We start from the raw sequence: 18010 nt of genomic DNA, 5'->3' as shown, positions 1-18010 counted from the left end.
ACATCATTATCAGGGTATATGCACTGAAATTGAAATACATAGAAAACACTGACAACAACGTGATGGTAAACTACTTTCTGCTGCCCTACAGATATAAATACAGGGTAAATAAATAGGTCGTAAATACCCTATATTAAGCATGGTCCTTACATAATTTTAATCCATCATCCACTGGATTCACCTGCATCACATAACACTTTAGATGGAGACTGTCACTATATCAAAATGGCAGTCTTCTGTTCTGATCAGAGGTTGTCATTTTGACAGACAGGGTTGTAACAATGCCATCATACTGTTTACAATCTGTCATTTTAATTTTCTCCATTCTATATTTGATATAATAATGTAAGGTGACATTATCAGTAGCATTCAATTTATAGAGAACCTTTTTCACAACTAGTATTCTTTTAATGTCATGGATAAAAAGATCAACACATCAGCACAGTGTTCACTTGTAATGTCATTTTTTTCACAGTAACATCAGAGCATAATCCCTGCCTATCAAGCAAATATGGACCATTTGCGATTTCATTTGGCGCTTTAAGAGTATTTCAATATCAAGATGTGGTAGTTTGAGGATCATAGCAGATTCCCAGTTTGTTGAAAGGCTGCACTGTAGAGCCCTGCTCTTTTACCTGCTCTGTCTGCAAGATTTCTGACCATTAAGAAGTGTGTGTGTGTCAAAAGACATCTGCACATGCACTACTTTTGTTCATTCTAGTCTAACAGTCTAGCCAAGACTTACAAACACAGCATTGTAATTAATCATAATAATGAAGCAAGGAAGGACAACTTGATGTGACAATCACATCCTTCTCATCATGCCCAACAGCTCTGTGAGAAGCAGCTGACAGCCTCAGACTAATGTAACTCCTATGTAAATAATAATACTTAAAAAGTAATATAACAGACTACTTTTTAAGTCATGCCCTTGGCCCTCTGATCACTGGTAAGTTTAATGTGTGATCCCATAACCAACTAGTGAGCGATTTCCCTCCTTTTAATGAACTCTTTCATTATGCATCGAGGTTGTGTCACCTGAGCATATCTCAAGCTGATCAGATGGAAAAGAAGAAGAAAAAGAAGTCAAGAATCCCTCCCATTAATGTACGATAAAAGCAAGATGTTTCATGTTAAGTAGGGGTGTAAAGGTACGTGTATTCGTACCATACCGATTCAGTACGGTACAGACATGTACCGAATGGATACATGGGGAATGAAGCTCACATACAGACAGAAAACCAGAGAACAACTCACTGTCACACTGTCCTGGCAACTACACAACCACATCAAACAACAGCAACAGCCTGAATATTCCCAGATAAAAGTGTCCTGTTTGGGAACACTTTGTCTCCCAGTAAAATACAACAGTGGACAAAGACAACAGTAGCGCTGAAATTATTCAGCAGGTGTGTCGCTGACAGCATGTCATCCAGTGGATCAATCAAAGCGCTCCGATCAAAGAAGAAAGTCACTGTAACAAGGAGGAACTGCAAAAAGTCCCACCAGTCGATTATGAACTTCTCATGATTTAAGATCTTTTTAACAATAGTGCTCTGGTTTTGTGGATAAAGGTAATTCTAAATACGTACATTCAACTGTCAGCCTCGGAAGAGAGGGAGAGGGGGCTCCATCATGTCTGTAGCTGTGTCATAGGTAAAGTTATCCTCAGATTTCACACGGCCCTAAACTCTTTATCCGCCAAGATGAGCTGTGAAAAGTTCTCCCAAACTTTGTAGTAGGTCCCATTGGTTAAAAAAGTAATCCAGTGCTGAAGTCTGTGTTGAAATCAGCAGGATAGACATTCATTAGCATACTTAACAAGCTAACACAGGGTTGTATGATGACGCATTTAAGTTGCCTGGGAAATTTTAGTGTTTAAAGAACAGATAAAAATATGTCAGCATATCAATAAAATAACCTAGTAATTCAAAAATGTATTTATTTAGTAATATTTTTATTCATTGAAAACCTTTTGGTAGGAGATTGCAGCATTATTAACATTTTAAATGTAATTTATATAGCCTATTCATTTTAATGCAATTTAATAAAATAAATAATAATAAATTCTGTAATTTATTCGCTTTAATTACCGTACCAAAAACGTACAGAATCGCGACTTCAAAACTAAGGTACGTACCAAACCGAAATTTTTCTGTACCGTTACACTCCTAGTGTTAAGTATGATCCTTTCTGTAATTCTAAATTGTTTTCATGCAGTTGATGCTGTGCATATTATTGTGCACTCTATTAATTTGTGATCTTTACGCTATTACATTACCAAACATAAATTGTTATGTATGAAATAAAAAATGAAGTCATTTTTTACATAAAATTAAATAAACTCACAGAAAAGAACTATTAATAATCTATATGTGTCAAAACTTTGTTAACAATGTCCTACACAGCTACTATTAATTCTTTTTATCAGAAAAAGGAGCAGAAAAAGCTGCTTGGTAAAACACATAAATACCACCCTGAATTACAGAGATGCAAATTCGCACAGGATGGGTGTTACCTGAAATTTATCTGCAGACATGGTTGTTTCACATGGGATTAAAAACACAGACGTCCTGGCAATTATTTCAAATTAACGGAGGTCCCTACACTAATCCCCTGTGAATAGGGCTAAAGACAGAAAATTTACAGTTAACGCAACCTCTGATTCTAATATAAACACTAATCACAACAACTACAAACGCTGCAAAGTGTGGTGTGAACTGGGACTTCATTAAATTTTTTGAGGCTCTAGTCAGGTTAGCTGCTTGTTATTTTATTGAGAAAATAAGTTTGCTTAAAAGGATAGTTGCATGGGAAAACTTGTAGCAGGGGGTTAACTGCAGAGATCTGCTTGCAATAAAAGGAGAGACTCAGGAAGAGCACTGAAGCAGGAAGAATTTAAGGCTGAAAGTGAAGGTCAGAGTCCCCACCTGCCAGCAGGGATGGAAGTCAGGTAAGTGCAATTTAATTTGTATCCCATGGGAGAGCATGCAAGGAATAGAGGAGAGGCAAATGTCAAAAAGAAAGCTCTGAGTGCTTTACTGACTGTCAGGAGAAGAAAACATTAGTGACATGATAAAGGGTAGAACTCTTCCTCCATGGGAGGATTTTGGGAGCTGCGGTAAAATTCACTGGTTTTAATGTGCCGAGTGCCTCAAAAAAGTGGACATTGGGCATTTTATTTAACTTTTCATCTTGTTGCTTAAGTGTACTGGCTCATCTCCAATTCACTTTCTTTCCTCCTTAATCACTGGATTTCTGCAGTGGTGAAGGAGTCCGCATTAACTGTGTGTTAAGCCTCTAAGGCTCTAGCAGGGCAAGCTCAAAGCATCACATTTTCTCTGCAGGCAAATTGAGTCTGAACAGTTTAACTCTCATGTGAAAGTAACACATCAGATAAACAGAAGCAAAACTCACCAGCAAACTTTGGCTTTTATGCAGGCAGAAAAAAACTGTGATGAACATGGAGTGATTTCAAAGTATAAAGGGGAACACACATGAATTGTCTTTCGAGGAGGTAAATAAGATAATAAAAAATTCACCTACAACAATTTTCTTTCTCCAACAGCTTGTTAATAGCCTTAGGGAAAGACTGACACAGCAGGAGTCACAACTGTCATGTGCTGGACAGCACCAACAGCAGAGAAATAAAGAGACATGGTGAGTAAAGAATCGTCCATTTCTTAAGGCAACTTTACATGAGCATTAAGCTGATCAAGGAGTCAGCAGTGCACTTTGGCATTGAAATTCACGCTGAAAGGCTGATTATCAAGAGCTAAAAATTCAATCTTTTACTAATAAATCAAAAATACATAAATCATTAAATACTCAGTATTTTACAGTGTATGGAAAGTCCAGAAATATTTTCTGTGCTATGTTTACTATTGCTGATTATAAAATGCTTATTTTCCTCATCAAGGATGAAGCAAACCTACACAAAACTCACCAATCATGCATGCAGCCGATGGCCAAAACCCTGCAGTCTAGTCCACCATTCAGGCTCACAGCTGTGATTATATTAGTCCGTTATCTGTGCTGATGAATGCTGGAGCAGTTTCTGACAAGTTCATAACATGAGAACGTCTTTAGACCTTGTTCAAGAAGCTCTCTTATGTGATCACAGGGGAAAAAAGCTTGTCTGGAGGTGCAAACATTTTAACTCTGCATTGTCGTTGTTTTGAACTTTTAGGCTGAGATAAGGCTCCGTAGTTTTGGAGAAGTGGATCACATTTGTCCGTCTTCTCTCTGACATATGACTCTGGCAGGGAGTTTTCAGCAAAATGTTTGCGCCCAGGCAAATCATATATTCTGGGTGGAATGTCTTTATGAAATTTTTCAAACCTAGCTTTTCAACAACACGGGGCTCAGGTCTTTAGCGGCACGTTGTGTTACTGCCACCGTTATCTCGGAGTCATCTTGCAGCGTATTTTAACGAATACTGCCTGAGTTAGACTTCTTCCTTTTCAAAGTTGAATGACTGCTGGATGACAGACCCAGTGCTGTTTCTCGTTGTCCGTCTCTGGATGCAGGTAGCTCTAGGCTAACTCGCCATGCTGCTCTGTTTACCTTCCTCTTCCTTGCTTCTCTCTCCGCTGATACAAAAACGCACATGTGCAGAGGAGAGTTGTCTGGATGGGCGGGGGAGAGAGAGCTCTCTGCTGTGAGAGATGCGTTCAGGGACAATGGGAGAAGCGAAACTCCAGCAAGAAATGCATGCTGACGGCTTAAAACTTCCACATAATTTATATTCGATGATCACTATATAATTAGTAATTTTATACATCGTGCATGGTAAAAGCTGCAATACATCAAGTATACTCGATATATTGCCCAGCCCTAGATGGATGGATGGATGGAAGCAGTCCATATCAGCCAGTTTGAGCTCTTTCTAAGGGCTAAATCCTAACTTTCACTATTTGAAACCATCAATACATGCTCAGCCAGTAAGCAGAAGGGGAGGGGATGAGTGAGTATAGATATATACAAAAAATAGCTTACTCCAGGGATTCTGTAGTTTGTAAGCTTTGGTAGATCATCGTTACATTGAATTTCTTCACAATCTCAGATCATCCTATTGCGTGCCCATACTTTATCTGTATGAACAAACACCACCACCAGTTATCTAAGGCTGAGCAATTTTATCGATTGTGATATATATCGATATTTTGTTTCCCCAGAAAGTATTGATTTTTCAGCCGCAAGAATCGATACATTAGGTCCCATTCAAATCCTCCATGTTCCGCCTGGCACTGCGCTCGCTGCCCATCCCCCCATTAGATCAGACAAGATAATATTTGATACTAGGGCTGAACAATTTGTGAAATTAATCTAATTCCAATCTTTTCCCCATTACTGTCATTGCGATTTAATATGTGATTATTTGTAGGTTTCACATCCAATGTGTTCTTTGACAAACACAAGTAATAAATGACTCTTTAGCTACTTTCACACTGCCTCTCTTTTCCATGTCTGTTATGCCTTTGTTCCGCAATGCTGTTCTGTATGAAAGCGACCGTTCCGCAATGGGGGGTCGATCTTGCCCCACCTCTGATCCAGTTTAAGAGGTAGTATCAGAGCCGTAACAGACTTTTCCACAACGAGTGTGAAAGGACGTCACGGCATTCCACAACAGCGAGTGTGCACTGCTGTCTCCATAAACGGGAGATTTAAAAACCAGCACGGTTTAATCGAGCGGTTTTCATTGGAGAAAACAACAGGGGGGATAAAACAAAGAATTATGTGGATTAACTGGAGAAACTGCGAGGTTAGAGAGCTGATGACACTCTGTACAGGAGAGGAGAGAGCAGACACATCTCTGCTCACAGCAGCGTCTGAAAAGTTCCATGATACGTTTAAGTGAGCTCGGTACTCTGAAGTTTCTGGCCTCCGACGTAAATAGGTGCACTGTGACACTGCTTAGAGTCGGATCTCCAACTCAGAAACATGGAGGAAAAAGTCTATTGGATCTAATCAATCAAAATAAATTTTCATGTTATTTTCCCCGTATTTCATTTAGAAAATACAAATTTTTGAACAGAGAAATCCAGAGTTCGAGTTTCACTGAAAGCAGCAGCTAGGGCAGCGGCTGCCATCTGGTTACGGGACGCTGGTGTGTGTGTGTGTGTGTGTGTGAGGTCGGGCATGCACGGCTCTGTTACACCTTTGTGTGAATTGCTCGTTGCAGAAACGAGACGGGCATTCCTTTTCACCTTTATTGCAGAATCTCTGTGTAAAAATGGCTTTTATTGAAGGGGATGATCATTTCTTTGTTATTTTTGTTTTGAATAAGAAAATATTCTGGAAATATCCTGCCATCGTGACACACATAGCACACCTCTATCACCCTGCAGAGGCTGCAGCAGCGTTGTGCCGACTGATAAATGATGAGCACTCTCCAGGGCCATGCGTTTCTCTGCCTGACAGCAGCAAAGGCAGACTCACCAGAAGAGTTTTCATCACATTTAACACTCCATTGACTGCTTCACAACCCTGCAATGTTTCATGTCTCTCAGTGTGTGTGTGTGGGAGAGGGTGTGTAAACGCCTGTTTGTGTCCATAATTGCAGTGCAGTACAACTACACTTGGGTGGATTCCACTGCAAAGCAGTTAAAGTGACATTATCAGGGAGAGAGAGAGAAGTGAGGGTAGGCAGAGAGGAGAGATCAAGTAGTGAAGAAGTAGACACAGAATGAGCAGAGATAAAAGAGCCATGGAGAAAGATTCAGTAGAAAATTAAAAGAAGAGCATTTACTATAGTGTAAGAGCTGCCCCACTGACAGTGGTGGATTTAGTGCGACAAAAAAATTAAATAAAGAGAGGAGATGATGAGAAAGTTTGTCAAAACGAGAAGAGCAATCTGCAGAGTTAAATCAAGAGCAGATGCTACTTATTGGGAGGGGACAGGCATGCATGCAAACAATAACAAAGCATTTATTAACTATGACAACACTTCTTCACAGTTCAGACATTTCATAGGCATAACTTAGTACAAAACTTTGATAATTCAAACAAAGACTCATAAAAGGGAGGTCTCAGACTCAAACTACACAAAAAAATCAAAGAAACAAAAAGTAAGAGATTTATGTTCTAAAAAAACATAACAGTCAATGGCTGTATACATTTTTAGATTAATCCACATTTTTTGCACAACAGCAATGAGTGCAGCGTACTATCACCTGGCAATGAAACCATCTCCTGTTGCCAAATTTACAGTCAGGAATTTGTCAAGGCCTTTGGATTTGAAAAGAATGAAGAGCCACGTCAGACAAGTTGGCAGGAAGATGTTTGTCTGGCAGAGACGTGATGGACGCTTGCCATAACACACACATGTTAAACAGAAGACTACATGTCACAGCCTGACACCCGCCGGTCACCTCAACTGAAACAGTGAGTCATGACTGCACTGACAGTCTGATGCTGCGGGCTGTTATTTTCACATTTATAACATTTATGTACTGACCCAATGGGCAGTATAGATTCTGTGGTTTTGCTGAAGCACACTGATAGATCATACAGCCTAATGCAAAGCCATCATCACTAGTGATAATCAAATCCTTCAAGGCTTGAATTGCAAATGTATCACATTTTGCTTATTTGATAAAAGTGCAAGTGGAAAACTGAAAGAATGATAGTTCAATAAGGCACAAACTTTGGCTGATAATAAACTACATAACTATATAGATCTGTATCAGTGCTATGACAATCCAAAGGGTAATATCCTAAAAAATATTCAGAGCAGGACCACCAAACAATGTGAAGTCTGAATCTGCACAAGTTTAGGAGGGTAAGTGTTGAGAGTTTTTAACACCTCTATGAAATAACTGATGTCTGTGTTTCTTGAGGTTTCTGCTCAGTCTGTGATTGACATGAAGACTTCTTCCTGAAAAACTCCTAACTCTTCCCCAACTTGTCATGTGGCAGTGAGGGGAGCAGTCTTGATTAGCCACGCTTGTATGTAGCCAGATAGAATTACCACGTAATCAATAGCGTCTCTGTGTTGTACCAAGTGTATACGACTCACATATCTTTGCCACGCGTGTCAGCACGTCTGTCAGTCTGAACATTAGTACTATTGACCTTTGATGTTTTAAAACTTTATCTTACCAGGTTGACTAAATACACACTCAAAAGCATCAGTTACAGGGGGATTTAAAAGCTGACTGAAGATTAGATTCATGCTTAGTTAACAGTTTTCCTCAACTGCTAATAAAACTGATGATACACCCCTGTTTAGAATAGTTATCGTGATATAAGAATGGTACTATATTATAATTTCCTAACTCAGTCATATGCAAGTGCAGCAAAATTGACACTTCTTTTTTAAAAAAAGTAAATAACTAATTTCCCCTAAATATTCAAACAAGTAGTCATAACACCGATATTTAAGTCTGGTGAACCTGACAGAGCCTGTAACTACAGGCCCATCTGAATCCTTCCTGTGATCTCAAAAATTCTTAAAAAGTTAGTGGCAGAGCAACTGGTTGATTATCTTGAAAGTAACCACCTTCTTCACCCAAAACAATTTGGTTTTCGATCTGGTTATTCGACAGAAATAGCAACCTGCTATCAAACAGAAACTATTAAAAAATCTTTAGATGTCGGTAGAGCTGTTGGAGCAGTATTCTTGGACCTGAAAAAGGCCTTCGATACTGTGAACCACAACTTACTCCTCAATAAACTTAAGAAGTTAAATTTCTCTATACAAGCTCTCAGCTGGTTCAAGTCATATCTGGAATCCTGAATGCAATGTGTCAAGATAAATAGCTCGGTGTCATCCTTTCAGAACTGTAATGTGGGTGTCCCCCAGGGTTCTATTCTGGGACCGCTGCTCTTTAGCCTATACATAAATGAGCTACCAGTCAGCTGCAAAGATGTACATTGCCAAATGTATGCGGATGATGCTGTTATCCATGTATCATCGAAATCCCCACAGCAAGCTGCAGAGTTGCTTAAGAGGCAATAGATCAGTGTGTCACAGTGGCTTAAAGACAACTTTTTAACTTTGAACTATGAGAAAACTGTCTCCATGTGCTTCTCTCCAAGACAAAATAAATGTAATGATTTTATAATAAACATTGATCAGAAGGAAATAGAGAAAGTAAACAAATTTAAATATCTAGGAGTTGTCCTGGACTCACAACTAAAATTTGAGGCGCATATCAGAAAAGTATCTTAGACCATCAGGACTAACTTGAAATGCTTTCGACTCATAAGATCTTGTTTACCAATAATGGCTGCCCAGCTTTACTTACATGCAATGATTTTATCACATTTTCATACTGTATTACTGTCTGGGGTCAGGCCACTCAATCAGCAACCAAACCACTGTTGTTGTATAAACAGAGCTTAAAAATACTAGATCAGAAACCAATGAAATGGCACCATTGTAAAGTGCAACAAAAGTATAATTTATTGAGCTTTGAAAACTTCATAAATTTCGCATTCATCAAACTGACTTTCAAATGTGTGAATGATCTTGCTCCACAACTGGTCAGTGAACTGATTCAAAAATATTCCAGTAAAGGAGCCATTACAAGAGGAGCAGTTAGTGGAGACTGTAAACCAGCAAAATGTAAAACAACATTTGGCCAGTCCTCTTTCTCAGTTAAAGGCCCACAGATAAGGAATACTCTCCCATCAGAAATAAAAACACTGACTGACTTCAAAGTATTCAATAAGACGGTAAAACAATGGCTCAAACAAAGGCAAATCTGTGAACACTAAGCTACATGTCCTAAAAATTTCATATCATTCTGCTCATTTTACTCCTTTTTATCTTTGTTCTTAGCTACTTCACCTATTCTCTTAATTGTCATTTAGTCATTGTTATTCGTCTGCATGTTTATGTCCGCCTTACTGTATGTGGTAAGTATGTGGCTGCACGTTTATGTTTTTCTTGCTGCTGCTGTTTTTATGCATTTTTTGTGGTTGTTCATTTATGTCTACTGCCATTGTTAGTCTCTTATGTCCATTTTATTCTGGTATCACATGTGTTAACCTACTTCTTAAAAGCCTAACCAGGGACAAGGACTGCAAATTAGCCATGGCTAGAAGTCTTTTATACATTGCATCGGTTGCACTTTGATTAAATGCAGCAATGCTTATGTATTGTCCCTGACAAATAAACGGATAAATAAAATTAATTATCGCATATATACACACATACAAAAATACCTAAAATGGGTACCGTTGCGTTCCAATTTGCAGGTACTGGGCATCGGTACTGTACCATTGTGTTTGTAAATAGAAGCATAATGCTAAAATATGAAATTGAAATAAACATCCAACAAAAGAAACATCTTTCGCAGAAAGTGTTCCACTCACACAGACTTCTGTGCAAGACAATGCAGAAAACTGACTGAAAATACAAAGAAGGATAAGGTCCAGACACCAATTTAAAGATGTAAGAGAGGAGGGGAACAGTGAACAAATGTGTATCCTGCAGCAGCAGATGGAGTGAGATACTGAACAATTAATGCAGCAGACATCCACCACCATTTTATTACACCAGTGTGCATGGATAATAATTACTGAAGCAAATTAAATTATTGATAAGCTATGACTGCAAATGCAATGCTCACCAGGTATATGGTAATGTTAAAAACTGTATTTGTAAATTACTTAATCCATATCTATGGTTAATCATAAACTTTCCTTCATTTGTTCTGTCTGACACTGAAGGTTCCTCTTATCATTTTGTCACCATTTAATTCCTAGGGATGCATGATATTGTATTTTAGCTGATATCTAATGAGCTGATATTTTCAAAATCATATCAGCCGATAACAATAACGATATAAACACACTGTTTTTATTGGAAAAAACACCATGCCCCCTTCACACAGAAATAATGGAAGTAGAGAGCTGGGCAAAGACAGGCACAAAACAGGGCCAAGACAAGAAAATGTTTCTGCAACCGGTGCGTTGAGGACTATAGCCTCTGTGTACGGGCACCTGCTCTACCCAATGAGCTAAACTGGCGCCCCACTTATGTTTATTAAATTAAAAAAAATATAAGTAGGACAAAGAGTAAAAAATAGAAAAAAAAGCTGCACCCTACTACCAAAAAGGGTATTGAATAAATAGGCTACAAGCTTTAGTACATGCTTGAATAGTGTAGGTACAGCCTGCTTGTATCAAACACAAAACAAAAAAGGAGGAAAACAGAACAGTGAACAAAAAAAGTAGTTCATTACTTGTAGAAATCTCTTATGTAGAATGGGCTAATGCAGAATCCTCTAATGTAGAATCTAAAATCAATTAAAATGTAAAATATAACACATAAAATACACTGATTTATATGCAATTCATCATATTAGTAATCACTCTGAGCTGAAGAAGATTACATTCACTGTTTTCTAGCTTTAAGTTAGCCATTTACCTACGGAGCCAGCGCCAGCGCTGCGTTTTATATGTCCGGAGTATTATTACCATAACTCTGTCAAAGTTTGTCCGATTTGAAAAATTCCAACAGTGTTGGAAAGCTGAGAATTGTGGGCATGCGCACATATATGGTCCATTACGGTACTCGCAACCATATATCGTGGGCATTCATAATAATACACCAGAAGTTTGGAGAGACATCTACAGATTCTCGACACCGTAACGCCACGAAAGTTTGCTCAATTTAAAAAATTCCGGCAATATATAATGTGTGGTATATATATTACAGTAATGTCGAACAGCACCGCGAAAACGGCAGCTTTGGCAGAAGACAAGTGAGAAAGGAGAGTGAAGGAAGAGAGTAAAAGGAGAGCGAGCGAGAGTGGTGTTTTGTTTTCAAAAAAAAAAAAAAGCGTTAGATAGTGGCATTTGTGTGTGTCTGTGTTTTATTACACACATTTATAATGTCGGGAAGACCATCAAAAACAGTAAAACAGCTGCTACGGTTCATAGAGTAGGACAGGGATTTGGAGGATGCATCTTCTGAACTGAGGTATGCGAAGAGCATATGTATAGTTCTCCTTTGCACACCCAGAGTCCTAGACACAAAAAATGACTGGTGATTGTTCTAAACATGTAGGCTATAGGTTCACATTCCAAATGTCCAATCAAAACTTCATGAGCAAAATCAAAATTTCTTCTCATAAAAGCCATGAAAAACAAATCCGTTTTTCTTGTTTTTCTTCTTTTAAAGTGCTGCCAATTCCATATAATGTGCAATAATCATTAACCATATATTGAAAAGTAAAGTTCAAGTACTCCTGGGAAAAGGGACCAAAGCCCTCAGACTTAGGGCATTTCCTGACAATCTTACAGCCATAATAACAAAATATGTCCAAATCGCCATTTTTAGCCTCAGTAGGTAAAGTGTTAAAGGGAGGTCTGTCTGTCATTGGTGCACATGAGTGCAGTGGACATCTCATGCTCAATCACCACTCACTCATGTGAGTAAAGACGGACTTGCTGTGCACCAAAGATGGGACATTTTAACAAGGCTTGAGCACTTTCTCATACTGCTCAAGCTGTACTAACTTCAGTGATGCATTTGTTTCCAGTGTAAAATCTAACTGAAAAACCCAAGGTTTCCCTGCAAAACTCATCGACAGAAGCATACAGGTCTGCTAGCCACACCATGTCATCTGACTACCAAATGTTACCCTTTTTTATTCACGTTTTTTTCTTTCTGCTTCCTCCCCATTTTTTTAATAGTTGTTAGCAAAGAGTTACAAGCATTACAGACACCTGGATTGGGGTGCAGATACTATCTTGTGTGACTGCCTTTTCTCTTAAGGCAGACATTTCATGACCACATTAACAAAACCATGATGTTGGAATAGTCATGTTTCAGAAGGAGTACAAATAACCTTACACACCTACTCACAACAGTGAAATGCAGACAAGTACATGAAGGTCTGTGGTAAAATCTATATCATCAAGTCTTATGTTATAAAGGTCAGATTTTTAGAAGCCAAACTATAGGTTTTGAAATTGCTACTTATTACTCTCCATGGTGGTTTTAATTACAAACATGACCTGAATTGCTATAATTACCTGCTAGAGAGCAGAGACAATTCAAAATACTGTTCAATTTTCTAATCAAAGACATTATCAAGTTTCAAAGAGGCAGTGCTGCAACACTGTGAGTGGTGCTTCCTTTCACCAGCAAACACAAACACTGAATTCATTAATGTTTTAATGCTGAGTCTGAATTGATTCCGCAGAATTGGGCGTGTGAGAGGAATGCTAACTCCCTCTGCTCCACAGAGGTGTGGACTAAAGCAAGTAGGGCAAGTGATTTAGACCAAAACTTACTTTATAGACCTAAAATGTGGCATGACACTCACCACATCCTAGACAACTTGTCAGTCCCTGCTTCCCTATATGCCAAGGCAGAAACTAATCATTTTTGCAAACAAGCTAAGTAAAAACAAAGCTAGTGGAAAAATAGTAGGAAGAAAAAAAGGCAACCACTCTTAAGTGTTAATCTCTGCAACAGATCCAACAAGCTACCTTAGCAAAACAGCCACTGACTGATAAAGGTAGCTGTATCAAAAACTACTAGCAGCATCAAAAGGCCTTGAAGTGACAGTCTGTAAAATGCACTTAGCAACAGACCCATGGTACACGATGGCCGGCCAATGGTGAGTCACAGCACTCAGATTTCTTCTGTTTTTCATCCACGACTGGCATTCTCCAATTCTCCCACTGTGTGGCTCGTCTTGCAAAGACACATGCACAGCTTACCATGCATATTGAGATCATCACAGAGCATTCAAGCACCAAAAGATTCTTTCTTCTGGCTGTGTGAAACTGTTCAAGCTCCCACCAGCTACCTGAAACTAGTATAGTCTCATAGTCTTAGGTCTGATATATCAGTATTTGTTTTCAGACATAATCAAATGTCTAAACTTTGATAGATTTCTTTACTTCATTCATCATACAACTATTTCTTCCACTGTTAATGTGAGTAATAAATGGCAATACTATGAATAAATCCTTCAGGAGAGACTGGGGCTTATCATTCAAAGTAGCTCTGATCGAATGCACCCTGGTCCAAAAATTAACCACACACAGTTTAACAGACCCTCAAACATTTAGCTTCAAAATTTTAGTGAGTCTTTGAGTGTCAGCCAAGAGCGGAAAACACTTTTCCATTTCACACAATGTACATTCAAAGAACACTAGGCTACAAATGTGAGCACACAAGAACACTGACACAAACTAAGTGTGCCTTTCTTCCTGATTCAAGAAATGAAAGGGCTGTGGATGTTCAAAAAAATCACTTATGAAGGATTCAGGATTTAAAATCCAGTTGAGTTCAGAGGGACTGTTTCGAGTCCACAGAGATGGAAAGTTTCCACTTCAACAATAACATACCGTACTGATGAAGTCCAAGGAAGGTAGAAGCGGTGTGCCAACGCTTCCTCACACTTTGAGGTATGCACACATACACACTCGAAGACAAGCAGAAACCCTGAGGCATAAATCTCAGCTGCGCATAGGATGTAAATGCAGACACTTCCTGAATCAGAAGACATTTAAATGCAGCATGATATACTTGAAGTAGTCTACAGCCAGGTGGTGTTTGAACAAACTGGAGAACTTTTTATGAGTTGCATTACTTGGATGTCATGATCATCAACACGGACTACTTCTACAGGAGCTAAATTGTGCATCAATAAAAGCTAATTATGTATTTTTCTAGTATGTTAGGATAAAAAGAGCTTTGCTTGGATTGCAAAACAAAGCATATTATGATCGGCTCTGAGCCCACCCACCCTTTGCCCTGGGAAGAGATGTACATTTTTCTCATTCCATTCTCCAACACGTTAACATCTGTCCCAGGTCTAAGCTCTGTGGGGCTGTGTTAGTCACGCCTACGGCAAGCTGCCCGAGAATCCATGTCTGCAGGCTATGTCTTTGCTTTACAAGTCCTCACTTTTCACTCATTACAGGACCCATATCTGCAGGCATAGCATATACTCACCACCTTTCTCTCCAGCTACCTTTGTCTCCAAAAACACACAACAGCTCCTACCTCTCCTTGCATTGTACACCATTCATTTATTATTTACTATATAGATTTTAACTGCACTTATATATTTGATGGCTTTTGTATATAGATAGCCAGAAACTAAAACAAAACCAGCATGCTATTGTTGCAGATTACTTCAGTGTGAGCAAATTTACTACCACAATTTCAAGCAATGTGCACACATTTCGTTCCATCTTCCCACTTAAAAGTATCAGCGTCAATAAAATACCAAAAATCAGGGCAAGAGTAAAAATGCGCTGCAAGAGAAACTGGGTATATAAGTCTGAGCTCAGTCTGCTGCTCATACTTTAATTGAATAAACTATCAATTAACTATGCAACAAAGCTTTTGTTTAACTCCATACACAGCATCAATTTGTTTATATAACAGGGGAAGGTTCTAATTTACAGATTTAATGTTTCACTGGTTCGAATTATGCTATGATGTCAGAGGTCAGATTATAAACAGCATCTCTAGAGCTGGTAGGTATTAGGTGAAATGCTCAAGGACATTTCAGGGGAGCCAGGGCAGCTCATGCCCATCCCTGCAGGCTGAAGGAAAATCCTTCATCATGCCACCCTCCTTACTGAACACTCAAACTAAACAAATTCACCATTGGTGCAAGAAGAAAAAAAAGAAACGTAGCAATTTTACAAGGAAGCCGGCCCCTCCCAGCATGCAGACATGCCTGCACACCAAGGAGACCAAGTGAGTGTGTGAGTGAGTGTATGAATTATGGCCACCAGGAACGAGCGCGGCATTCCAGCACAGACAGAGACACAGTTTTCATTGGGCTTAAATGTCAGTACTGGGGTCAAGTAAAAAAAAACTCACCATTTCTTAGTGCATTCCACCATCAGTTCCTGATAGGAAGCCACAAACTGAAATTTGGACGCATGTTTCCCCACACGTTGCAGTCTTTTCCATACCGAAGCCATGTTTCTTTGGGAGCAGGGAGTTTTTCTGCACCTATCCTGCTCGGGACTTACTTCTTTGGGGCTCCTTCTCACTGTATCACGCTAATCTTTAAAGGGATTTGATCATATCCATCCCGAGTAGATGGATAGCTAGTGTTTCACCGGAAGCACATGAAAATAAAGAAAAGACTGCACACGCTGTCCTGACTGCTGGTCTTTCAAAATCTTGCCGATATATCCAAATATGAGGACAAAAAATCTCTGCAGTAATAGAGGACGAGAGCTGATTTGACGGCTCGCATGATGTTGAGGAGAAAATTATTCCATTATTATGAGAAGCTTGATGAGTAATCCACTTGGTATACAATCAAATTTCCATCTGGGGATCTTCCTGTAAAAGAAAAAAGAGACACGGTCAGTAGAGCAAAAGCGAGACGGTGAAGCCCGGCACTTCGGAGGATCCTCACTGATTTCTGATGTTCAAATAACTCCACTAAACCTCAGACACAGGGATGCTTTGTCTATGTAAAAGCGTCCCCGTTATCGTGGACTGGAATAGTGTAGGTGTCAAAACAGACCACTTTATCTGTATCATACACGTAACACTTTGGTTGTGTGTAAGAATGAGTTGAGGACTCCAAGACCCAGCACTTCTGCTGCCAGCACGCAGAACCGGGGGTATTTACTGGCGCGGCAAGCTAACTTGGGATGTACGATAACAAAATATGAATTTATATATAGAAACTCTTAAAAAGAAGCAATGACATTACATTGAACGAAGTCGTGTAATACAGGCAGTATAAAAACACTGCACCAAGAGACGAATACTTGAAACTGAGACACACATTTACATTTTGTAAACATGTAATATTTTGAGGAATGTCTCCGAGTCCAGGGAATAGTCAGAGCCCCTGCGCTCCGCTAACCGTGATGATTCAGCTGCTAGGCTAACGGCATTACATGTGAAACTAGGTTAACTGTGACTGTGACACTCACCTCAGTGGGATATCCAACGCATTACCAGTCAAGTGGCCGAACCAGTGGTGTCAATAAATAGCGTTTTACCTAAAACGATGTACAGCCAAGCGAGCGTAGCCCTCTAGCAAGCTAATTATCGCTTTCTTTGCAGCACCACCAAAACCAGCCATACAGCTAGCTAGCCTGCTAGCGACGACGGTTAGCCATCACAACACCGCACGAGCGGAAACCGTCTCCTGCCTCTTGACACATTTGCTCCACAGGTAAGCGCAAGCTCCGAGACCAAGCCAGAAACCACATTTTAACTAAACCTGCCCTAAAAATCAGCTAAACAAGAACATCCCACAGCAGGAGAGCTTTTCCTACTTCCGATTAGATGAATTGTTAGTGTAGTTTGACCGTTCTGCTCTTCTGGATAGTGTAAAGGTAGTCAAAGTTTGGAGCAAAAACAGTTAGAGGGATTTAAAATAAAACCTTAAAGATATGCTCAAACTAGACTTTTCATGGATGTCGACACGTTTGTGCTTTTTAAAAAATGATTTGTTAATATCTGGTGAAAATTGTTTGTCGGTCTATCCAAAGGAAAAACCTTAGAAATATTTTGTAGCTACATGAGTCTCAGCGACAACTGTGTTTTATTTTGAAGGCTAATCTTTACACTTCCGGCACTGTGTTGGCTGTTTCTGTGTAACTTGACGCTTTTTCGTCTCCCCATCATTTCGCTTGCCACCTGGAAGACCAGAGGCTGTAGAAACGCCCCCAGGCCATCAGCTATTGGTGGGATTCTTTTGTCATTTACAGATTGTTTACAGATTCATGAGGCATTTCAGGACTGTTGTAAACACAGCGGCTAAAGGGAAATACATTTAATCCTTGACTTGGAGTGTGATTTAAAGGCTTTATGGTAGTATCGACGACACGACTGCTTCTGTTCAGGACTGATTTATTTAACAATCTATTGACTGTTTATGATATCTTACGGGAGCATATTTTTTTTACATGAATTATAATAATTAAAAACATATATCGCGTTCTAAGTAGCAAGTTATTTCAATTTGAGATCAAAACAAGACAATGTTTTAGTCAGAGAATCAAAGCTCCCCCTCTCAGGTTAGTGTTAATAAGGATGACACTTTCA

General features: G+C 39.3%; 1 protein-coding gene across 5 annotated transcripts in view; it reads right to left on the bottom strand.

Annotated features, from left to right (window-relative positions):
- The window catches only part of ehbp1 (EH domain binding protein 1), a 208616-nt gene extending 191346 nt beyond the window's left edge, over positions 1-17270 (bottom strand). For all 5 annotated transcript variants that reach the window (XM_041789429.1, XM_041789430.1, XM_041789431.1 and 2 more), the window contains exons 1-2: positions 16891-17270; positions 15812-16285 (exon numbers count right to left, since the gene is read on the bottom strand). In XM_041789429.1, the coding sequence (XP_041645363.1) occupies positions 15812-15915 (104 nt within the window). In that variant the 5' untranslated portion in view covers positions 15916-16285; positions 16891-17270. The remainder of the gene's footprint in view (positions 1-15811; positions 16286-16890) is intronic.
- Positions 17271-18010: the final 740 nt, after the last annotated feature.

This window comes from Cheilinus undulatus, linkage group 6, assembly GCF_018320785.1.
Source record: "Cheilinus undulatus linkage group 6, ASM1832078v1, whole genome shotgun sequence".
Lineage (NCBI taxonomy): Eukaryota > Metazoa > Chordata > Actinopteri > Labriformes > Labridae > Cheilinus > Cheilinus undulatus.
Note: the sequence above shows the minus strand (reverse complement) of the source record. Positions and strands in the feature narration are given on the sequence as shown.